The sequence below is a fragment of the Lathamus discolor genome, chromosome 6 (assembly GCF_037157495.1).
Source record: "Lathamus discolor isolate bLatDis1 chromosome 6, bLatDis1.hap1, whole genome shotgun sequence".
NCBI classification, from domain to species: Eukaryota; Metazoa; Chordata; class Aves; order Psittaciformes; family Psittacidae; genus Lathamus; species Lathamus discolor.
The window spans coordinates 30,221,564-30,246,256 of record NC_088889.1 but is presented as its reverse complement, the minus strand read 5'-3'; the positions used below and the strand labels follow the sequence as shown (position 1 = coordinate 30,246,256).

Sequence of the window (24,693 nt, the reverse complement as noted above, 5' to 3'; positions counted from 1 at the left end):
TTTTTAATCAAGAATTAATTGATTAATCAAAAATTAACCTTGAAATCAAGAGTTCCCTATCCAGGATGATAAAGGAAGAATGAACTCAGAAGCCTACACTAGAAATAGATGCTAAGTACAGCAGTAGCCTAAATCCCAGTGGTGTTTAGCTGTGTTACATAGTAAGACAAACACTTCCCACTAGTGTTAGAAATCAAATCAAATTTTGCTGGTACAAGGAGGTCCAAAGTAACTGCAACCAACTACACTGGGGAAAGATGTGAAAACCAAATTCTCATGGAAGCGAACATCCCCCAGAGAGCTGCTCACCTCGCTGCCCTATCCACTCATAAAGAGAAAGCAAAGTGGAAGTTGTTATAAGGCATTTATTTTCATTATGTGTTGGCAAGGGAACATTCTGTCTTCAAAACAATTACAGAGATAATGCCACAAAACCTACTGCATATTGCTTTACTGTTGAAACCAAAACATTGTCCAAAACAGGCGCTTGCAAATGAAAATGAATGTATTACCATTGAAATCAATGCTGTTAGATGAAAGCACCATCGCCATTGTCAGATCTGATCAGTCATGCAATCGAAGACGCCAAATAGCAAGTATTTTTGGTTTGTACAGTAAGCCATGATCTTTTAAGGGTTTATATAATTCTATACAAATGTAAGTACAAAATGGGAATCGTGTTTCAGAAATCATAGAGAACTGGGCTAAAGCGAATCACAAGACACACTTGTTAACACTGTACAGCTGGATCTGAACACAGGTATCGATGAACTTGTAAAACCTAGCACACACACAGAATGGTCCCCAAGATTCAGTCATGCTTAGGTGGGGAGCAATGCCGGAGAGTGAAGGAGAATATCCAACACTATGGACATCCAGAGGGCCAGTTTTCTCAAAATTGGGATCCCAAGGAATTGTTGTTACTCCATTTTAAGAATGACTGCATTTTAGCATGTGATTCTCACAAGAGTATACACAAGCTGTATCAAATACTGAATCAGAAATAAATAAAGATACATCTAATACATCTTTTATTTTTAATTTTTTTTTTACAGCACTGACTTTACAAGAGGATAAACAACTTATTTTTAGGGGCTGCTAACATCTGAAACAAAGAAGTCACTATTTTATACTCAACATATACTCAACCTTTTAATAACTTTATATATGTATATACGTCTTTTCACACAAAAAATGTTAAAATAATTTATATCTAAAAAGTACTGTGTAAAGAACAAAGGAGGAAATAAAATGTGGGTTTCTTTAAAAAGGATGGAAGAGGAAGACCTGATTTTCATGAACTCCATTTGCTGTTTCAGCTGTTTCTGGAGTTTCAAGAGATTTCCAGGCCATCAACAAAAGCTTTCCAACACGTAGGGCGCTCTCTGCAAACTCATGGCATGCTGGGCAAGGTCACCTGCAAAGGAGCTCCTGTGGCCCACAGGCATTGGCAAGCATCAGCCCCAGTGGATTCAGAGTAAGAAAGGTGGAGAGAAAGAAAATATCTCCCCAGATTGCTATTAAAAAGGAGTTAAATTCTGGACCACTGGTATCAGGATTTTCCTCCCAAGCTCTGCCTCTCCTCACCCTCCTTCTGCATCACAGATACAGGATGTTTTCTTACAGTGGATTTTCTATTTCCACAAGAAAACTGCCCCAGAATCAGGGGTGGACCAGATCCCAACAGCCACCTGCACACACACCTCAAGAATGATTCCCTTTGCTTATACAGATGCTACTGTGCTCGTGTTGCTCAGGAATCACTCTAACATCTCCATTTATACCTGGATCCTCTCAAACTTCAACCATCTTTAATAGCTTTTGTGGCCATGTAAACATGACAGAATCCATGTTGGATCTGAAATACATCAGGAAAGCTCAAGTGTTGATGGCCTGGATCCACACAGAGTGAACAGGGAAAGGAAAGGTAGTGAAGATGTGGAAAGTACTTTTCTGGAGGTTACATTCCTCTCAAATAGATATTAAAGCAATATTACAAACAAAATCGGCAATGTGATCTGCAACGGCGTGTCCATTTATCTATGAAAGTGAGAGGAGATTATATTAAAGGAAATCTTTTAATCTACACAAAGCACTTTCACATACTCCTAATTACAAAACACACAGTTGCAACACAATAAAGTAATTGTATACTGAATACAGAAATCAATACATCTCTTACTAAAATGGAGAGAGGAAAAGAAAATTAGCAGGGTAATGCAAGTGAACTCCTGCAAGTGTGCACGTGGGGAGAATGCTACAAACTCAAAATAGACTCTATTCACTAAAAACCCAAAATTCAAGATCTTCTGCACAGCTGTGGAAGGCAAGGCTGCAAGCTAGTGTGAAGAAGCCTGACTCACTTGTCACTGCTGCCACGCAAAGACTTTGGGAAACTAGTGTTAGTCCAAGAACTGAGAAGCCTGGATGCATTTTTTAGCTTTTTTCACTCTTTTTAGCCAGCCAATTCAAACACCTCTGGCCTCATTTATTCTGTTGCCTTTGGACTGTATTCTGCCTCTGTTATCTATCCAGTACTACACCTGCTTGTTCCCTGTCTGGATACAGACCACGGTTAATCTGGAGAACCCGAGGCTTTATCTTGAGCAATCCTTCTTACCTTGTGAAGCCTCAGGGTCAGATTTTTAATTTGTACCCATCTATAATGAAAACAAATTAAACTGGTAGTTTTCCATCTGAGCAAACTGCTGCAGACCTCCCCTGCACATTCACACCTTAAGGATGGAGATCTTTAAACAGCTTTATCATTCCGACTGTCTGAATAGTATTAATAAAAATAGCGCATCCTATCTACTGACCAGCTCAGTCACTCGGCTCCTACAGCATGAAGGTTGAATAGCCTGATACACGGTTAACCAAAGGCAAACCAGCATCGACCCAGTGGCTGTTCTGCACTACACAAACCACAAGGGTCAGCACCAATGCTCCTAGTTGGGCTGCATTTCTGCAGTTGGTTTTCATGTAATGACCAGGATGTTCTGGTGCAGTCATTACAAACCCAAGCATAATGCAGCAAAGTCACTAGATGAGGAGGAGGATGGTGATGGCTTTGCCATTGCAGGCAGTAATGATACCAATCAAATTTTCTTCAATGGGGAAAAAATCTTCCCCTGCTGAAGCCGATTACATGATTACAGTGCAAACAGGAGTCCCATCTCCTCCATCACACTGACAGAAAAAATGGAGAAATTCCAATCAAGGTAATGATGCTCTTGTGGATTTCTAACAGTGAAGCAGAACAGAAATAGATCCCTAAGAAGGTAACTGGTGACCATGTAATTTTAATAAAATTGCTCCCATCAACACAGCAATAATAGCTATGCCTCTGAAAACACAGCAGAACCTTCTCTAACCCAAACTAAAAGAATTCAAACAGACATTATGGAAAATCTCCCTCAGATTGTCCGCAATTTTAAGAGCAAGGGCATTCTGGTATGGTCTAATAAGACTAAACTCCTCTACTTTAAAAAAAAAAGGACTACAGAATATTAACTAACTTACTGTGAAGCTTATCTTATATCAAAACTATCCTGAACTTACCAAAGGAGGCAGCAATTCGGAAAAGCACTTTAGCACAAGCTTAATAACACACGCATGCTTGAATGTTTTGCAATAATGTAACTGTATGTCTGGAAACTTGGTAATTTACAGGTTTGGCTTTTAGAAGTTGGTCTCCCAATTTGCCCCCGTGATTTAGCAACATTCTAGCCATAATGAGCCATAACAATAATTTCTGCAAGGAAATATAGTAGTACAGCAATTGCATGGTAATTTATGTGAAAACTCTATTGTAATGCCATATCATAATAGGTACCTGCATATCTGCACCTGGTAAATTAGAAGTGATACCGATACATTTGATAAATAAAAAATAAATTACAGAGTATGGGAAAAATATCACTGATCACACCAATGACCTAAACTTGTTCTCTAGTTACTGCCGAGGTCTGGAGTAATAGTTAAATATAGTATTTCTCCAGCCTTCAGAGAATTACAAAATAAACTTCTAACAATCACTTGTAAACAAGTTTAAAATGCACAATTATATTTCAGTAGTTTATTCTGGAGAAATTAAGCAGTGCAAAATAGGCCAACCAAAATTCAGAAGGCAGCCAGGAAAATAAAATTCTTATTTGATGTTCTAACTAGGAAACAGCATACAGACTTTTCCATTGGATCCAACACTCAGAATCATGTAAACATACTTGGTTTGAAAGATCTTGAGTTACTAACCCAGTTCTAACATCATTGCTTCTTCCCCATCACCCAATTAAGAAGAAAAAAACAAAACACCAACCACGAAAAAAAAAAAAAACCCACCAAAAAATACCCCAAACAAACCCCAAACAAACAAAAAACCAAAAAAAAAACCATCAAAAAAAGCCCCAACCCAAACCACTGTAATAAAGGGAGCAAAAGGCAAATCTACAAACACTCCACCAGCTGGTTACAAGAAAGTACCATACAAAAATACGCACTGGCAAGTTCCTTCCTGAGGGTATCTTTTGTTACACATGTAACATAAAAACACTTCTTTATTTTAAATAAACAAAAACAACCCCCAAACTGTAGATGTCAGATTTATTTCGGTCATGGCTTTACGAAAAGTTTGGTCTGTCATGAATACCTCTATAAACCCTTACCTATGTACACCTGACTCACACCACAACCACTCAAGATCTGCAAGCTGCAGACAATGTGGGATCCAGCAGCTTCAAAGCATACAAAGATTGTGAAGTGTGTCCAGCTCAGAACTGATCTGCAACAGCTGAGGAAGCTGGCTGCATTTACATGCCCCCTGGAATTTGGCAGATATTACACTCATAAGGTCCTTCCAGTCTCTACAGAAATATCTTAAAGTTAGTAACACCTCTAAAGGTGGAATAACTTTTCTTGTGTATATCAGCCTTGCAAATTTCCTGGCTATAGGAAATTCCTAAAACCAGCATTTTGGGAATAAACCCAATCTCTCCAATGATAGAAACACTGTTTACACAAAAGAACTGCTACACAACACTCCTCAAAACTTTTCCCCTCAAGGACTGACACAAACTGGTAGGGTAGTGACGTCTTTTACACAGTTTCATCCTCTCTCCATGGTTTACCCGGGCTTTAAGCTCTAGATCCTTTCCTTTTGAGTAGATATCTAACACACGATACTAACCAAACTGATACTAAATGCTGCAGTGATGGATGCTTTACAAATACCTGCTACAGACAGAAATTCCCATATCTGCAATCTAGAAGCTTAACTAAAATTTTCTTAACGCTACCCCTCTTAAACATATAAAATATGTTATAAGCCCTAAAAGGGCTTATATGGGGAAAGGAAGGCCATTCTGTCTACCAAATAGTGTCTCTGTTCTCAGCACTGACAGACATAGATACTTCCAGTTTAGTGTTCAGAATTGGCAAAAGTTGCTGGAACTCTTAACAGAAGATGCTGCCATGCTAGAAGATGCAATAGAGGGTGAACACTGTAAGTTTACTGCATATCTCAAGAGATACAAATAGGCTGTGTTGTAGTTTACAAATAGTATAAGCTGCTATTGTAAATTACCACACAGCCTCATCTGGCAGCTTGCAACAAAATAAGGCGGTCTCTAAGCTACAGCTGTTGTGCACTTCTACCTCATACAAAGGTACACAATTCTGCTTATGTTTAATTTGCAAAAGAAAAGAAAATGCACAGCAGGATGGATCTGTGGAAGGCAGCGACTGTGATACCCCTTAGGATCTGCAGATCAGGTGTACTGCTCCAAAGAAACGTGTGGCTCTGCAGCCTTTTTGCAGACCTGTCCCAGAGTCCCCACAAGTGCAATGGAGGGAGAATCAAATTCTCTTCTAAGAGATGAGCTGCTTCTATTAACTCTTCTAGGACTTCATCACTAGCAGACAATTGAAAGGAATACATTTAATTTACTAAATCACTCAACGTAACTATCAGCATCCTGTCCAGATCAAACATAGGCCGCTGCTGGCAAACATGGTTAGGAGCTGCTTTTGATTGAAGCAAGGAGGCCTGGGGAAAGAACTGCAAAGCTGCATCCAGGGTGATCACCTCGGTTCTGCACCCTGAACAACCACACTGCTCTGTCCCATTCAAAGTGCCACGACTTTACGGCAAGCTACCTGTCAACATGGTCAATGGTCAATGTTTCCAGAGATTTGGTTTAGTGATACTGAAGTTGTCTTAGCTTTCTTTTGCAATGGCCTACCTGGAAAAAGGGAACACGGAATATTTTAGGCAAAAATCTCTTGCACTGTTGCATTCAGACACTGCATTCAACATTATTATCTTCTTGAAACTATGAGGTCTGATTTTAAAATGCTGGTCACCAGGGATTAAGTAGAACAATAGAAATGAAAGAGCAACCCTCCCACAATGAAAGGACTAGTGTTAAAACCCACGTGTGTGTAAACTCACTATAGACTTGCAACTGGAATCTGATGAAATGGATCTGAATCACTTTCTTGCCCTCCCCCTTTCAGTCCATTTCATCAGCCAATTAGCTTAAATCAAATTGAAGGGATTTTCATTTTTTTTTCTATGTTGTGTTTTGTGTTGTGGTTTGTTGGTTTTGTTTTGTGTTGTGTTCAATTTCACATGTACTGTTACAGCCTGATCTGGTTCTGGGACCACAATTTGTATCCCTGTGGCTTTTTCTCAGTCCATGGCATTAGCAAGTTATTGAGAAGAAGCTTTTGTTGCCAACGTAGCGACGCAGTGCTGCTGGAAGCTGGGGGACACTGCCGAGTTGCAGCCTAGTCTCTGGTGTTGCAGTTTTACTGAGCTGCTGGTCTCACTTTCCACAATCCAGGAGGAGTCTTTTCCCATGACGCTGAGACAGCCCGTGCTAGCGCAGCATATCCGCTCGTCCATGATCCCACTGGTCTGCTCTGCCAGGAGCTTGCTACGGTTTAGCTGGGTCACCTCAGGTGCCTGACCCTGCAGGACAGAAGCTATGTGGTTCAGGAGATCTGTGAAAAATTCAGAAACGCCCTCATAACCTGAAAAGAGGAAAAATGAAGGAGAGGAAAAAAAAAAGCAATTAAAGTCATTTTTCCAAGTTCCTTGAAAGGCTTTTTCTACCACTTTATTTCTTGGGCTGTCCTTGTCCTCCAAGGACAAGGCTTCTTTTCCACAACATCATTTTGAGTGACTGCATGAGCAAGTTAGTTTAAAGAGGAACAAAGACCTTTGCTACAAAAACACTTCAGTTCAATCAATAAAAACCTGTCACCTTTCAGATTTTCTGTTTCTTTTTCCTCGCAAGTATATGCGTGTATACGTTATCTTAGGTATATTCTATCACTTGTTGCCAAGTCTAGGTTTTTCCCTGAATTACAGACTTTGTGGTGTAACATTGATCTTTTTTATTCTGATTCCAGGTTTATGATGGAAAGTAGCTCTAATGCAGAGTCTCCTTGAGGGTCTGAACTCTCTGTAGAATTTTCCCAGTAATGCCCTCAGTTAGGAAACCTCAGAGGCCAGTGTGGCTGGCTTTATACCCTACAGAAAAGGGACCTTTCCACTGTGCAAGCATGTGATGCATGTCTAATCTAACATAACTTGGCACCTAAAACATGTTCCCGCTATGAGCAATGTCTGAAAAACTGCTCAAGGAACAGCAGGCATGTATCAGTGATACAGTATTGGACTGAAACATCGATTTTTTATTTCAGTACCAAAACCACCTTTCCATGTGTTAAGTGACTCCAGACAATTTGCAATGCAGAATTTAAAAAGTTTCCTGGTTAAAAAGTTGCTCAAATACCAGGAGACGTGACATTTTTGGTGACACAAAGGGTGGCAGCAGGCGTACAGAGCTTCTGGATCTATTTTAAACACTCTGGTACAGCCACAGCTTTATCATTGCATTCATTTTATAATTGAAACACACATGCAATGTATTGGCACAATGTCTTGAAATGGATACTGCATTACCTAAAATTGTTATACATTTGATTGAGTATGTAGAGGTGTGTCCTGGGTTCAGCAGTAGCAGTAATTTTTCTCCTTCTTAGTAGCTGGTGCAGTGCTGTGGTTTTGAATTTCAGCCCGGGAACAGCACTGATAACACCAATGGTTTTAGTTGCTGCTCAGTAATGTTTACTCTGACCAAGGACTTTGTGAGTCTCATGCTCCGCCAGGGAGGAGGGGAAGCTGGGAGGAAGCAGAGACAGGACACCTGACCCAAACTGACCAAAGAGGTATTCCATACCACAGCACATCATGCCCAGCATGTAGAACTGGGGGCAGTTACCCGGAAGGGTTAGATCACTGCTCAGTCTGCCTGGGTATTGGTCGGCAGATGGTGAGTGGTTGTATTCTCTTCCCTTGTTATTTCCCTTATCATTATTATTGGTGGTAGCAGCAGTGGTTTGTGTTATACCTTAGTTACTGGGCTGTTCTTATCTCAGCCCATGGGAGTTACATTCTTTTGACTCTCTTCCCATCCCTCCGGGAGTGGGGGGATGAAGGGAGAGGGGGGGGAGTGAGAAAACTGCTACGTGGTACTGAATTTATAGCTGGGCTTAAACCACGACAAGGTGACATATGACATTCAGTGTATTTAATGGGATATGCTGGTTGTTTTAAATGTCTACAAGAGTATTCTGAAGGTGACCTGGTATTAATAGAGGAGACTGAAGCAATAAATAACAGTTTAGAAGTCCCATGTGAATAGCACACATTCACACAGCAGCACATGAGCATAACCAGAGACCATAAAGTACATGCACATTTTAGAACACTTTTAGTGAGTGACTGCAGGGCAGAAGAGTCCCTCAGATCCATAAATACTACAATTTTAATCTCCATTCTCTTGTAAAGACCAACTTTCTCAGGCTATAAAAACCCAACGTCCTGAAAAAATTATGGAAGAGGATAATTTCACCTTAAGAAAAATGTGGTGATTTTATGGTGCATTTATAACCATTACAATAAGCAATTAACTCTTATTTAGGCTGCTACATTGCTTTGGATTTTAATGCACTTGGTCACAGTTCTAGACACTTAACAGGTCACACAACACACCAGCAATGTGAGACAAATGCTCCCAGTTTTCCTTTCTCAAAGGCCCTTAAACAGGTTCAACAAACAATTGGCCATTTCAGAACATTAACTTTCCCACTGCCCCACACGATAATCCATTGGTCTGCAGGGGGCAACTAGGACTCTCACAGCCAGTCAGGGGAGCCAGAACAAGGTCTCCACCTCTTTGACAGAGGTGCTTGTTACGCTTTCTTGCTTATGTAAAAGCCAGGGGATTAGGCTTCAAATCTACTCAGAGTGCTTCAAACACCCCGGGAATAAGCCATCTCCATAGTAACAGCTTTAATATTCAGAGAGGAGATCCCTAGTACCCTAGAGTGTTTCATGTCTACTCACTGAAAACAAACCAGCCTTGTTTGAGGGCACCTGGCAAACTTAAAAAGAAGTTACTTTAAATATTTAATGGGAATAAGATGGCCAGTTATTTAGTTCTGAAATCAGCAGATGTTACACTGTAAGGAAGCTGTATGTATCAGACAGGCTTCCTTTGTGTAAGCCCTCTGCATACTGAGTGTAAAGGGCCAAGTAATTCTGCCTGGTCACTCAGAAGAAACTTAACGCGCTTGTAAAAAACAAATACAAAGAAGGGAGGAAGAGAACCATGGTGTCTCAACTCTCAAGCCACAGGATGCTGGGGAAGGCTGCAAAGTCTGTGTATGTTACCGCTGCTCACTGGGTGCTGCTGCAGGCCTCTCAAAAAAGGTAACTGTGGGCCATCACTGTGCTGTGATGATAACGAAATCAAGAAGGGCAGATTAAATTACACCTTCAGAAACTACTGGCAATGAACTCTGGATTCATGTCACACAAGGCATCAGTGGGAGGATATAAGTTCTGCATGCCCCAAAGCACAAGTTGCATGAATCGTGCTCCAGCAGGTACTATCCTAGCACTGCCCACTGAAACTATTTTGGAAACGCCTGCCTGTAAGAGGCCTGAATTTTGCTATGCTGAAAACAGTCTCCAGAATCTTCTGGCTGAGCATGGATAGGAACGATGTCCACCTAGCAACGCATCTGCAAACAAGTACAACGTAGACCTGTGCATAAGAAGCTTCCCCATGCTCTGAAGCCTCCTGCAAGGACTAACACACTCTATTAATTTAATACCTCTTCAAAGACAAACTACTGCACAGATTAAAACACAGGATTTGGGATGAGTGTCAAAAACTACTGCCTTAGGGTAGAAGTACAACAAAGCATGAAGCTGAAAGCAGTTCTGCAAACTTCTGCCATGTCACGAAGACATTACTCCTCTTTAACTAGTTAGTTTGCCACTAATTGTTCCCCAGTGCGGACTTTTCAGCATTTCAAGAAAAGGGCAATTTCAGCAGTCTGTGCAAAGTACCAAATCCAAAACGATACTTGAAAAAAACCCTAACAAACAAAACCAAGACAAACAAAACCAAACCACCCAACCCAAAAACCAACATCAAACCCTCCAAACACCAAACCAAAATGCAGGATGCGGGATTGCAAAAGAATGTCCTGTATCTCTGACTTCCAAGACCCAGTGTCTGAAATATAAACCCATTCATAAAGCTGATATGGTACCATCTGACATCCAATTTAGGTTGTTTCACTGTCTTTGCCAGAAGACTGTTTTCATAGGTATGCAGACTGCATCAACACCGTATGGTAGAACCAAGCTGCAAAGTGACCCGAGAATAGCAGAGCCAGAGTTTTAAAAGGAAGCCAGTCACTGTCGAGATAAACAGGCAAGGTACTACGGAGCAGCAGTGGGGATGAAGACCTGAACTGAAAGATTTAGATAACTGGAGCTCAGGGCAAGATCGCTAGATGTAAAAATACTACAGCCATATTGAATACTCAAGGTCTTCAATGAGAGGTCAAATAAACTACATAGCAGCCTGTATACCTCTCTGGCAACAAAAATCATTATTCAGGTAATGAGAGGAGATTCTCAAATTGAAAAAACCCATGCAAAACAGCATCAAATGAGATGATGTATTCTTTTACTATGTTAGCTATGAATGTTTAGCACAAGTGACAAGAGCATTACTGTCTCCCCTTAACACACTTACAACTCCTTTTAACAATTCCAGTGGTCAAGGAACTTGTTTAGCTGTTTCCAAGACATATGTTGCACTAAAAAAAGGGGAGGACAAATTTACCTGTTTTCAAATGCTCCATTCTATTGTTTTACTCCAGGAAGCACTTATGAGAACCTGTGAGAATATTCAACTTTTTACAGCAACTTCTCTGCACCTGCAGCTTTATCATTATCGTCACATTTCTGGTGCTATTGCTTCGTGCATAAACATCTTTTTGTGGGGACTCAATTTGCACAGGAAGAGATTTTCAAGGGAACAGTTTGCTACTTCCACCCCCACAACACTTTTAATGGCACAGAGTCTGGAAAAAAAGAAATCTTAAAAGGCTCTCCTAAAATAGAATTTCTTCTTTTCTCTTCAGAATGAGGGACAGGTCCAGGAAGTCCAAGTGCCAGCACACAGTCTCACACTTCAGTTCCTGGGCATCCCTTTGCAAGGAAGGGCATGACAGCCATGTTACAGCTGGCCACTAAAATTTGACCATATCTCTTAAAAGCTGATATTTCAGTGGCACATTCCATATCTAGATTAGGATTCTGCCCTTCCCAAATCAAACAGCATCTTATCTGAGACCAATATGGCTGCTGCCTTCCTGTCCCCCACCTCGGAAGCAACAATGTGAGACACCAGCAGTAAAACTCCACACTAAGTACACTTGGCACAGCTTCTACAGAGCATGAGTGGGTAAGCCTTTCTCACCTGGGAATGCATTTATATCAATGACGGCATGCTGCCCAGTCTGATTGTTAATAATGATATCAATTCCAAAGAGGGAAACTCCCAGAGCTTGCCGCAGAGCCTTCGAGATTTCCCGGATGACGTCATCATTTGGCCGCTCAAATACTCCTTCGATTTTATCCAGCTATAGTGAGTGGGAAAAGACACATTACTGAGGGACTCTGAAACAGGCTTTCTTTTAAAGATTGATTTTCAGAGGTTTCCAGGTGCATATCCAACAAATCTAATTGCAGAGAACCAGTGGTATGAAATAGAGAAAGACACCAAAGAGAAACTGCTTTCATAACTCAGAATCCTTCCTACATTGGAAGTTCACTTCCTCTACAGTACCTAGTTCTTCCTCTTCATTCTGGTGCAGCTCTTGAGCGATAGAGCAGTGTAGGAATAAATGAAGACTCAGAATATTTTAAGTACTTGATCTACACCTCAAAAAACCAAACACATCTGGTGTGTTTAACCCCGTGCTGCAAATATTCTGCATATCATTCTGTTATTTCAATGTAGAATAAGACCTATGTTAAAGTGCTGATAAAACAGACTTCTGCTACTAGTTTAATCTGAGATATACAATTCAACTCAGCTGATATCTTCAGGGCAGAGGCTAATTCAAAGGGCGTATCTTTTATGTGGGTTTCATGTATAAAATATTCCATAAAGATTTATTACAATGAGTAACTCAGGTTAATTCTGTCTGATAGATGTACCTTTCTTCACTTTTTAAACATGTTAAGCAGCCAAAGTATGTTGTTAGGTATACAGAAGCATGTACGCGTATGAGAGAGATGGCAGGTAAATCACAGAGCATGTATCTAAGTTTCAAAGTAAATTTAGCCATAAAGGGATTTATGACTAGCACAATTACAGGTTTAATATTTTGCATGCCTATCGGTGTTGTATACAAAATTTAATCATTGCCAACTATGGAACTACTCCCCAGTAGAGCTTGTGAAACAGAAAAGAATCTAGAGACTCAGATCTGGAAAGGACCCAGCTCTGTAAAGTGACTTTCTCAGCAGTTGAGTGCCCAAGAACTTGTTAGGATTCATACGTGCAAAGCCTATTGAAAGGACGGGCAATGCAACTGTGAAACTGTGCAGCGTGCTGGCACTGCTGGACTTGGAAGACACCCAGAAATGGTCCTGTGGTCACAGCTTGGCTACGCTCCCACCACAGACATCTAATGGCACTTTGTGGCCCTGCCCAATGTAATTTCTCTGCTTGAATTTTCACTATTTGTCTTTCCTCACAGAACTGAGTCCTAGAAGATTGATTCATGCTTATTAAGCTCTTTGGACAGGAAAAGGCCAGGTGTTTGCATTCAAAACTTCCTCATTCCCCTTGCCTAGATTAGCTTTAGGGAGTTTAGGTCTGGCAAGCAGCACAGCCCTCCTGTATCAGTGCTTCCTCACCGGAGCTCGGTAAGGAAAACCAGAGGGGGACACAGTCATGCTGGCTCGTGGTACCAAACAGACCTCAGCCTGCAACACAGAAGCAGACAACTTGTGAAGGAGAGTCACTAGCTGCTAATGCTTCGACAAAGGACTAGATAAGTTTTACAGCCACGCTAGAGGAAAAAAGATCAAGTGTACTTACTGCTGTTAAGACAGATGAGGATTCCGGTTTTGAAACATTGTGGCTGTTGAAAAATATTGATTCTCTGTCTGGAATTAAAAGCAGGTTGTAAATAATACACCAAATTTTACTTTCCACAGGATTAGTGTAAGGAACAGTAGATGGCACTGCAGACTCGGGAATCCAGTCTTGATCCCTAGTGTGCAGTGCCCACCACCCACCCCACCAGCAGGGCCCCTCCTGCCTGCTGGCACTTAGCTGCCTGTGCAGTCAGTGGTCACCTACGGGTTTTGGACCTCGGACCACAAATAAACAGAACTGCATGGGGTTAAGTAGGAACCGGTTTCCTTTCCTTCACCTGAGCAAATTAACTAAGTTCAGTAAGATAATTAAGTTCATTTCTACTAATTCGTTATACTCAAAGTGACAGTTCCAATGGGAAAGTGTGTGATAGAAAGGAGACGCTGCATTCGCTGCAGGCAGTAGATCGATAGCAGGTAGGGTACACTGAGATCCCTGTGTACCTGCGGAGGGCACTACCACCATGGAGGAAAGCAGTAAATTTCACTGTCAGAACCTGTCTTCCTTTTGGAGGCACCACAGGAATGCAGGACATATCCTGAGGTGACAGAAGCCACAAACATACTGGGAGAATCATACCAGCACCTCCCAACCCACTTGCTCTGTGCTGGAGGTTTTACTGGTGGGGAAAAATCCACCACAGGTCTCCCATTGGAACTGTCACCACAGCAGACTGATGGCATTGTACAGACAACCTGCATGGGAATGCCCGAGTTAAAGTCTCAGCACCCAGGTGTCACCAGCAATACAGTATTTCTGCCATGCTGGTCTCTCTGAGTGGATACTTAAGAGCCGCTGTAGGTCCACATTTGATAAAGATGGAGAAGCTGTGAAAAGCAAACCCAAATCTACTCTGCAGTCTGACAGCAGCATATAATATTCTTGCCTTTCCTCCCATTTAGAAAGGCCCTGTCAGGCCCTGGAGTACCGCACAGCCGCCAGATCTGCTTAATTGTCAGATCTGCCTTGTCAGATGCCTGTAGCACAGCCCCCTTAAATTCTCCTGATGAGGGTAAAAAAAGCCAGACACTTACCCTAATCTCCAGACAACTTGCAAGTCTTACACTAACAGATGAGACATTAGCCAAGGCATTTTTAGAAAGATGCCTTAAAATGTTCCCTTCCAGAAAAAGGACAGACCAACTGTCATAATAGTTTACACAGATTCTGGCCTACTCCATTTGGTCAGGACATAGAGCAGACCTAAACGTAAACACAGGTATACATGCCTACAGACAAAGACTTACCAGGATCCTACTGTACATATACTAACAAAACATGTATCTGTGTGCAGATCACAATGGTGAACACATGTGGACATACTATTATCAGCGGAAAACACTAAGAAAAGTGACAAGAAACTGGCATTTGTCCATTTATCTCCTTTAGTTCAATACCTTCTCCTCTCCCATCCCTACCTCCTGCGTTTGTTTAGTTGCAAGCAGATCATGCTCCCATTCATGCACTACTAATTCCTTCTTGCTTCTGCTGGACCACAGAATGCAGTTTTCTGAAAGGGAGCTTTTTCCCATAAAGGAAGTTTAAGCAATCTTTAATGAAAACCCTTGAAGTGTTGCTTTCAAGTGACATCTAGGAGGATCTGTCCTCACTGACAACTCCATCCTTCCTAGCACAGCTGGTATCTACAAACCAAAGGACACTTCTCACCACGGTTTACAATACTGGGCCTCACATGTATTGAGAAGCTCATTCAGGGTAGAGCACAAGTGATCTTTAATTTAAACACACACGCATAATCAAGGTAAAAATAGGGAGAGGAAGTTCTGAAATGATGGAATCCAGGAAATTCTCTCCAAAGCAGATTTATAAACAAACTCTGGAACAAATGACACATGAACTTATTGTAAAACGAGAATGTCTCTCCTTCTCCCCCTTTCCACATGACATAAACCACTATTTCTAACAGGTAAGACTCAGGTTACCATTGCATAAATATTTACTATACTAATGTCATTCCTATGTATTCCAGAGCAGATGAGTTATCTCCCTCCCTTCCTATTGAAAAAAATACAGAAGAGGAAACATGGTATGCAAGGACCAGCTGCCTTCATGTCAGCAGCCTTTTCAAAGATACTTTAGAGCTGTTTGCTGCCAAGGCTCCAAGAACTGACATCTCCTTTTAAATAGGCACAGCATACCTGAGATTCCTGCAGAGAAGTTCTTTAAAGATGGTCTTTTCACCACTGTGTAGGATTCCCCAACCACGAAGACTTTATACAGCACAGCGTTGTGATTGATAAAGCTCTGAATGACGCAAGGGGGGTGAACAGCTTTCAGGCCCTCCTGGTTGAAGATGATCGCCATCTGGAAACAAGTATATACAGTTGCGCACAAGTCTTTCAATAATTTCATGCTTACCCACTATATGACTAGCACTGAGGAGGAACATCTACAGGTGGATATAAACTGACCATGTGTCAATTCCTTCTCAGCAGCTAGTCCTATTTTATTGCATTTCATTTCACTGACACACAACTCTCCATAAGCTTTCATTTTCAATCAACATTTTCCTCTCAGCTCTTTGCAATTTCATTTGCTGCTTCTAGTTGGGAAGCACTTTGACAAACCAGCATATCTCCAGCACATGTTACACTGTTCTTTCCATTGATTCCTCCATTACCATGCTTACAGGCATATATATAATCACTATAACCACAGTGCTCCATTTTGCAGGTTTGTTGTTGGAGTACAGATGCTGCCATGGCTCCAATGCAGAACCAGCAGCAAGCACCATTCTGGCACAGGCAATGAAATTACTTTAAGAAATGCAGAGTATCATGGTGAGACTCAGAAGCCCAGATATTTGCCAAAGCTCTTGTTTTTTTGACATTTCTTTCCCTAGAAAGGGTTGAGCCCTATAGGTACAGAGTAACACATCATCATGGTCCTTCATGTCAGTGAGAGCCAGTGCCTGTATTCAGGGTGGAAGGAAAACCCTGATGAGGTTTCACTCAGGAGACAGCAGTGAGCTCCCCTCTGCTTGGGAATTTGGCTCCTTTCATTCTGGAGCAAAGTCCAGCTCAGGCTGGGCACATCACGTCAAGAAAAAGCTGATGAGACCTCAGTGACAGTGGGCTCTTCAACAAGCCCAGCAGCTGTGCCCATGAAGGGTAGATACTCTTGGTCTCATTTTGAGAGGTGAGGTTGTACATGTTCAAAGTTAAAAGTCTGACCACATTTTTGTTCTTACTCCTCCTCATCTAGTAGACCACATGAGGTCACATAATTGTCTGCACGCATGTGCAATGACTCAGTAGATTAACATTTTCTGAGTTCAAGTCAATGCATGCATTCAATATCTACTTGTAGCTGATATTCTTACTCTGTCTCTATTATACCAGATGCTATCTGACAGTGCAGTGTAAACTTGTGAGTGGTAATAACCTGTGCAAGAAACCTACTCTAACCACCAGAATCATCTATCAAGATGATTCACAGCAACAACATTGTACCTCATTTGTCTCTCACTGGTGGCAAGAAACACTGCTGTCTTCTTCCTTCTGTGTAGACTGTTGGAATTATAGTATCTACGACATCACACTGCCAAAGCCTGTGCTGTTCCTACAGTGTTCTCTTCAAATATTAGTTAATTAATCCCCCCCAAACAAGTATTTATCCTATTTTGTAAGTATGGAAACCCAGAGAGTTTATCTTCTTGTCACAGAACTGACCTAGGCTACTGGAACCCATGTGAAAACTCTCTTCTGCAAAGCTCTGTGCCAACGGCCCCGTGGACTAGCACACAACCCATACAACTCCCATGGTGTTGTGTTATGCTAGTTCACTGCGATGTCTCATGGGTTTTAGCATGCATGAATACAGCTCCAAGAATTTGCTTGCAGGGTGCACTTGCTCTTTGTCATCTAGCACAGACCTGCTGTGTCTGGCAGTAACATGGGAACAATACTTTATATCATAATATCCAAATAGCATTCCTCATTACAAATGCGGAGCTCTTTCGAAAGGAAAACAAAACATTTGGCACCGACAATTTTTACTGACAATGTCCTTAAGGAATTCAGTCTCAAACCCCACAGTGATTCTCTGCCTTTTCATTTGTGTCTGCTTAAGACTTAGAAAAATGTCATCCTGAACACATTTCTTCAGGTTATGGGTCTCAGTGATATCTCGTGGCAGCTTTACCAAATGTCAGTTATGTTCTGATGGCAGCCAGGAAGGACAACCTTCAGGCATCATCTCTGTTCAACTCTAACAAATGGTGCTGATACACTGGGATTCAAGTCCTGAGCTGGGCAATGTGACTTCTAGTGCAGAGGCCATATAGAACTGTGGGACACCACAAGACAACTCACTAACAGCACCTTGGCTTTACTAACTTGTGTTCTCACTGCAAATTGTGCAGTCTCCCAGCCCTGGCTGGCACCAAACCCAAACTCAAGCCTGCACCTTCAGCTGTCCCTGTTAGCCTGTACTTGAATTTTCTGAATAGTCATCTTAGGAAGAAAAGCAGGCTTCTGGTTAGGCTGTGTTCTAGTTCCAGTGTCAGCTCTGCAGTGGGAATATCTCTACAGAAAATGAAGTGATAACACCAAAAGCCAGAAGAGTCAGTAATAAAACAGGCAACAAATTCTTCTAGGCAGCATAGGCTTCTAGGCCTATGCTCCATCTTTTAGACAGACTATACTGTAAGCAGAGTATTTATTCTATGCTTCCCTTGCCATTATTTACCATAAAATAGCAATTACAATTACATTTCCTCTCTGATGATAAACACACTTTTGGACTACTCCTGAAAACTCAGCAACTCCAAAAGTGACTACTACTACTAACTATGTAAAGTACCACACAGGACTTTAGGCTTTTTTCCAGGGGTCCTCCTAGGCTCCAGTCCTAAGTTCCTGTGATAAAGTGCAGCCTACAGCTGTACTGTAGTCTAATTTTTGCTCAGAAAATGGAATCCTGGCAGGAAGCTGAGGTATGTCTGTACTGTATGAAAGAAGAGCAAAGAAAGATTCACCAGGGACACGAACTCCAAGCCTGACTGGACAAGCACTGGAAGATTCATGCATTTCAGGCTGCAGTGGAACTTTAGACAAAAGTCATCAGGGAAGCTGAAGTCTTACATTCATTAACAATCCAGTCCCCAAGCGTTCTTGGGAATGGTAGCAAAAATTTATAGCAGCAGCTTCAGCAAACTCACAGGACTGTCTGTCAGCTTGTGAAATGATCCAAGCTAAGGCCTGCATGAAAAATCTCACTGCATTTTTAAAAGGAAGTGCTGGTTACTCGAGATTTCAGACACAGCCATTCTGCTCATCTAAGATTTACCTTTTACTTCCTGGCCTTCAGCCCTCAAAGACACTGCAGCAATGTACTGCACGTTTCAGAAGCAGACGGAAAACCTGGACCAACGACCATGTTGTTAACAAAGGAAGCCAGGCATGAGGAGGGCCAGCAGCAAGGGCTGGATTCTCAAAACTGAGTTGTGGTAAGCAGGAAGGCAGGAAGCACAAACGGAAAAGAATTAAAACAGGACTCAACTCACCTAAATTTAGAGAAAGCTAGGCTCATTGGGAATGCGCTCCTTCCAGGAATACGCAACCATTTTAATTGCAATTGCCTTACGGGAAGGAGTGAAGGCAGACAGTTCTACCAGCCCTATTCTCCCCACAGTTCCAACTGTACTATTACAACTCAACATGTCTGGAAACTGTCCGTGTTTTCTATTACCTTCCCCTCAATAAGAGGACCCAGATGCTTCATCTGCAGCACAAACACACTTCTCACCTGTACCACATACATGTTGGAGAAGAAACATGGTGGAGTGGAAACATCACTTAGTGTGACCTCCCACCAAAGGAGAAGCTGAAGGAGATTCTTTGCAGACAGAGCTGGCTGGACACTACAAACTGCTAGATAAGAAGCAACTAGATCATAGAAGCTAGAAACTGCTAAAAAGAACTTCCATGGTGTAATTAAACATGAGGGAGAGGTGGGGAAAGGGAAGTTGTTTGGGCATAGCCCTCATTCTGCCTACTACAAGTTCAGAAAGCAATCACCAAACCATCATGTGGGACTGAAAGCAGGGGATAACACTGCAGAATGTTTTTAACTCACCTCATGAGAGTTGGTTCCATGGGCCACTCTGGTTTTACAAACTGGGTAAATAAAAAAAGAGAAAAAAAAACAATGCACCACTGAAACAGGACACACAAAGCCCTTATAAATCTGTTCCTACCCACATATGCAAACACTGGAGTTCACCAGACCAAGGTATTGACTTTACGAGATACCAGTGAATGTCTCTGCTTGAACAGTGTCCCCAGTCACTGCAAAGCTTGCTCCAAGCTCTATTCTCTCAGCTCCTCCCTGTAACTAACGGGCAAGCATAGGTCATTACTGGGGCTGGAGAGAGGTGCAAAGGATCACCTAAGAAGTTAGTATCACTACTTGTATTGGCATCCTGATACTCAGAGGGCATCTTCAGAAGTATGTGATTTTGCCTGAGGCTGGCGCTACTTTACACCTACCACTGTCCTGAAAACAAAGGAACTGGAACACAGTGAAAAACTTCTTTTCCTACCTCCCTGTTTTGGGGGAAGAGTAGGAAACAGAATGGACTGAACCAAACCAAGATACAACGTAGTTTTTGCAGGCAGCCATAGAGGGAGGCATCAGGGGAACAAACACCAACTAACTGATTCTGCTCACTTTATACCGTAAGGAATCAAATAAAGGTGTGAATTAAAGCCCCATAATAAAACTTGCTACAAAGCATGAACAGTTCATAGCAGCTGTTTGGGGCTGTGGGCCCTTGGAGCCTGCTATCTAGGTTAAGATTTTACACTCTTTCTTCTACTCTCTTACATTTGAAGCCTTGACCAGGGAAAAAGGAGGGGTGGGTGAAAAAAAGCAGTTAAGTCAGTAAGGCAGTGATTTTCTCAAAAACAATGCAGCTGGCAGGATAAAATTCTTGCACAAATTCAGGGCAAGAGGCTAACTTTGTTAGAACTATTAGCATTTCCCAGGAACACATGTTTACAGTAGTGACATGCTTAAAGAAAGGAACATCAATAAAAGGCAAAGTAAAAGCTGATAGGGAGGGGTTTTGTTCCACATTCCAAGCAGACTGCTTCAGAGTGTTTGTTTCAGCAAGGTTTTAACATCCCTGACATGTTGGCAATGAAACTCACACTCCTACAGTGTTGGCTATGCCTTGAGGGGTGCATGTGCAATATTCAGAACCTACTAAAAGTGACAAGGAAGAGTCCGTGTACATACTGAATGGGAATGCCAGTCCATTCTTCTCTATAAGCTGCAAGGTATCTTCTCCACAGGCACTTGTCAGCTCCATAAAAGGTGGTGAACAAATCCTCTCATCTGCAAGACAAAAAAGGAAGACTCAGTGGTGATGAGGGGTTTAGCTTCTCAGCTGCATCATTACCAGTTCTCTCCATACTAACCGCTTCTTGACAGTCAGCTTTACTTTAGTAGTTGATATTAAAGCACCCGAAAGATTATCAGCAAGGCCTGAATTTGGGTTTCTGGAAACATTTCAGTTTCTGAAAACACTGGGTTTCAGAAACATTGGGTTCAGAAACATTCAGAAGATGAAAGGCCCAACTTTCAGATAATCTAAATGGAAATATAAAGCCCATGTTTTCAGTTAGGCAGCAAAAACCATCAGCTGTTTAGGAATATGTAACTGTAAAAGACTTAGCCAGTGAGGTGAAAAGCCATTGGGGTTATATCTCTTAACATCACGCCTTCTGGTCTGCTCTAGAGTGTTTCTGTGCTGTGAACATCGTGCTTGTCCACATGGGGTTGCAGGACCCAGACCTCATCCCTCTTAGTGACTCAATAGGTTGAACTGCTCTAGAATTGACATGTTCACTGTAGAAGAACTTTGATTCCCCTATGAATGCAGTAGAAGAGGAAGCACTGTAGGAATCAAAGTACTTGAGCATAAATCTACATCTCTCAAAAGGGCTGGGTTGCAATTTCAAGTGCAAAGAGAACCTTGGCTTCAGCCACAGCTCTGGGACAGGTCAGCAGGCCCGAAGATTTTCAGATGAAAGGTGTTCCCACATTGACTAAGTCAAAGCAAGAATATCACCCAGGTAAGAGCAACTCTCCAGCTCAATGAGCAGTCTTAAAAGTACTGCCTCCATGGAGTTTCAGCTGTGGCTGGGTTAACTTTAGAGATACAAATGAATTGTAACTCAAGTAAGCTGTGCAGTACTGAACTGCAGTTCAGAACTGGCCTGCCAAAACTCATTTCTAAGACTTATTTCAAGAGAAACAGCACAACACCTTCCTGCAAGAAGCAACAGGAGACCAGCACAAATGATGGGAGCGACTGTACCCACAAACCAAGTCACAGGTTTATGTCAACCAGCAGCTTGTCTTGAAAATAAGGAAAACGTGACTGTTATTACCAGCCACCCACATCTGTGCCAGTGAGCAGAGAACCCAAACAGGTGGAGGCTATGCTATTGAGATGGTGCAGAAACTGAAAAGTACATGTAAACTAAAACTCCAGCAAAACTAACTACGTATTGTGAGAGCACCATGCATCCAGAAACAACTTTATGAGCATTGTTTAGATTAATATTTTTCATTTCATTCTAAGTGTATGTTTATGCATGTTCCCTCTTAGAAAACTAAATCACTGAAAATATGAGAGAGGCAAAACTCTCTGCTTTGGTATACATATCTCAATACATGCTTCAACACTGTGAATATCTCAGAACTCCAGCCACTGGCAATACTGTTGCTACAAGAAGTTTAATGTGAAAAGACCGTTTTCATACATCCTAAAAAGAACAGAAAGATCGATGCTTTGAGGTCAACCTCTACGAAGCTAAACAAAACATCCCAGACTTCAAAGCTTTCAGTTCACTGCTATGAAAACAGAAAGTGGCATCCAGAAGTGACAGGTACTGTTAATATTTACAAGCCTTTGCCAGAGTGAAAGTTCCTTACTTGGATGAATTTAAGGAATCAGATTTAGTTTACAGATACTTGGGAACAACTTTGGCTTGGCAGCTCTCCCACCCATATGCTTAAGGCTCACAAATAACTTTGCCTTCAGAGTGCAGATGCAGAGGGATGTATGGTTCCTTCTCACTTTCCTCCATTTCTCTCCCATGACAGGGAGGATTCAGCATTCCTGCTGATTACATGACACTTGCATGGGGAGATGAAGGAAGGGGCAAACAGTAATTTCTTTGACTTTATGCTTAGAAAAAGCCACCTGGATCAACAAAAATTAGCAGAGAAGACTCTTAGCACCTCAAAGTGCTCCCGCTGACTTTGCACAGCACTGTCACTTTCTCCACCAAGACAGCAGTTCCTGCCTACTGAAGTCTCTAAACAAGACCACTAATTCCCAGCCAGACCTGAGGATAAATAACCCCTGGCTCAACACAAGATTTCAGTGTGGCCTACAGCTAGAACGCTGCTGCTCTTAGTTTAGTTTTACATACTGCAATTCTGAAGGTAGCTGTAGGTTAAAAAAAAGTCTTTCAGCTGCCAATGATGATCCCCTCCTCCTTCCCAGGGTGGCAAACACATGCCAAAGCTTCCTCTCATCATCAAGCTCCTGTTCTCAGAGTGACAGCATACATCCTCTGCACTGATGTCCAGGACAGACCTAATGCAGTGGCTGAGCGTCAATCTCAATATTGTTTTACATCAGCATGGAACTACAAAATACCATGCCAGGTCCAGAACTGCCAGCTGAACAGCAACAACTCTTCAGATCAGGAGAGGGTTCAGCTCTCACTTCAGACAAGTACCAGAAGTATCCGTAGCATTTTTTGTTGTTAGAAACAACAGATCATAATTAAATTTCAAAGTCAATATGCTGTCACTATGTTCCTCCTCCATCCTTGTCCTCATTTTTATTGTAAGCCTAGGCACAAACTTGGCAGTGTATGCTTTCTACATTTTCCTTAAATTACTCTCCCTTTTCTTCAAGATTAACTGACCTCACAGGGACATCCCCCTCCCCCCATTTTTACTTTCTGCGTTTTTTTCCTCACACCCATCCCCATTTCTTCTTTATACTGTCTTTTTTCAGCTGTTATTTCTGTTCTTCCACTGTTACCTACACTTTATCCTTCCACCAACTTTGACTGGAGATCCCAGCTGGGATCATATTCATTGCAAAAGCAGGGGAGTATTTGCAATGGGACCTCTGGCACATACTACTCTGGGTGAACTTTGTCAGAGGATTGCTCCATTCTCGTAGAGCAACAACATTATTATGAAGATGGAAATCATGACTAATGAAGGCCAGTTTACAGAATAACACAGCTAACTAACATGAGAGAGGTGAAAGGGTACTCAAACCTGGGTGTTGATGCCAAGGAGGGGATTATTCCAGATGAAGTTCAGCAATAGTGACAGGAGCAATGGGATGTAGCAGCCTTCAAGTATCTGAAGGGGGCCTATAAGGATGCTGGAGAGGGACTTCATCAGGGACTGTAGCTATAGGACAAGGGGTAATGGCTTCAAACTTAAACAGGGGAAGTTCAGGTTAGATATAGGGAAGAAGGTCTACACTGTGAGGGTGGTGAGGCACTGGAGCAGGTTGCCCAAAGAAGCTGTGAATGTTCCATCCCTGGCAGTGTTCAAGGCCAGGCTGGACAGAGCCTTGAGCAACACAGGTGAGGTGTTCCTGCCCATGGCAGGGGAGCTGGAACTAGATGATCTTAAGGTCCTCTCCAGCCCTAAGGTCCTCTCCAGCAGACAGGGAAGACGCAGACTAAACACTGGCTGGGGAAAAAAAATTTCAGCAGTGAGAATGCATGGAAATCTTTATGACTGGGACTTGCTTTAGTAAAATATGAGCAGTGCTCCTCTGCTCCTGCACCACCAGTGGCCTGCAGACAACTGCCAAACAGTTCTAGGATACCCAAACCCCCAAAAGGAAGAAGGCATGGGAAACCTAACACTGAACACACACTCCCATTCAGCAGGTAGGCAAATAGAGAAAAATCAGAGTAATACATGACTGTTCTCAGTTGAACCAAATCTTACATGTTTGTAAATTGAAGCCACTATGACAGGGCTCTACAATATAGTCCCTGGGTGGTTTTTGAAGAGCGCAGATGGCTCTTGCACTATAGAAGTTTGAGAAGTACTGATACAGAGGACAGCT

At 42.0% G+C, this 24,693-nt stretch overlaps 1 protein-coding gene across 4 annotated transcripts in view; it reads right to left on the bottom strand.

The window, feature by feature from the left end:
* Window positions 1-347: 347 nt before the first annotated feature.
* Window positions 348-24,693, bottom strand: part of ITPK1 (inositol-tetrakisphosphate 1-kinase) — a 145,416-nt gene continuing 121,070 nt past the window's right edge. For all 4 annotated transcript variants that reach the window (XM_065685623.1, XM_065685621.1, XM_065685619.1 and 1 more), the window contains exons 6-11: window positions 20,808-20,906; window positions 19,644-19,684; window positions 15,704-15,869; window positions 13,485-13,552; window positions 11,853-12,015; window positions 348-7,032 (exon numbers count right to left, since the gene is read on the bottom strand). In XM_065685623.1, the coding sequence (XP_065541695.1) occupies window positions 6,710-7,032; window positions 11,853-12,015; window positions 13,485-13,552; window positions 15,704-15,869; window positions 19,644-19,684; window positions 20,808-20,906 (860 nt within the window). In that variant the 3' untranslated portion in view covers window positions 348-6,709. The remainder of the gene's footprint in view (window positions 7,033-11,852; window positions 12,016-13,484; window positions 13,553-15,703; window positions 15,870-19,643; window positions 19,685-20,807; window positions 20,907-24,693) is intronic.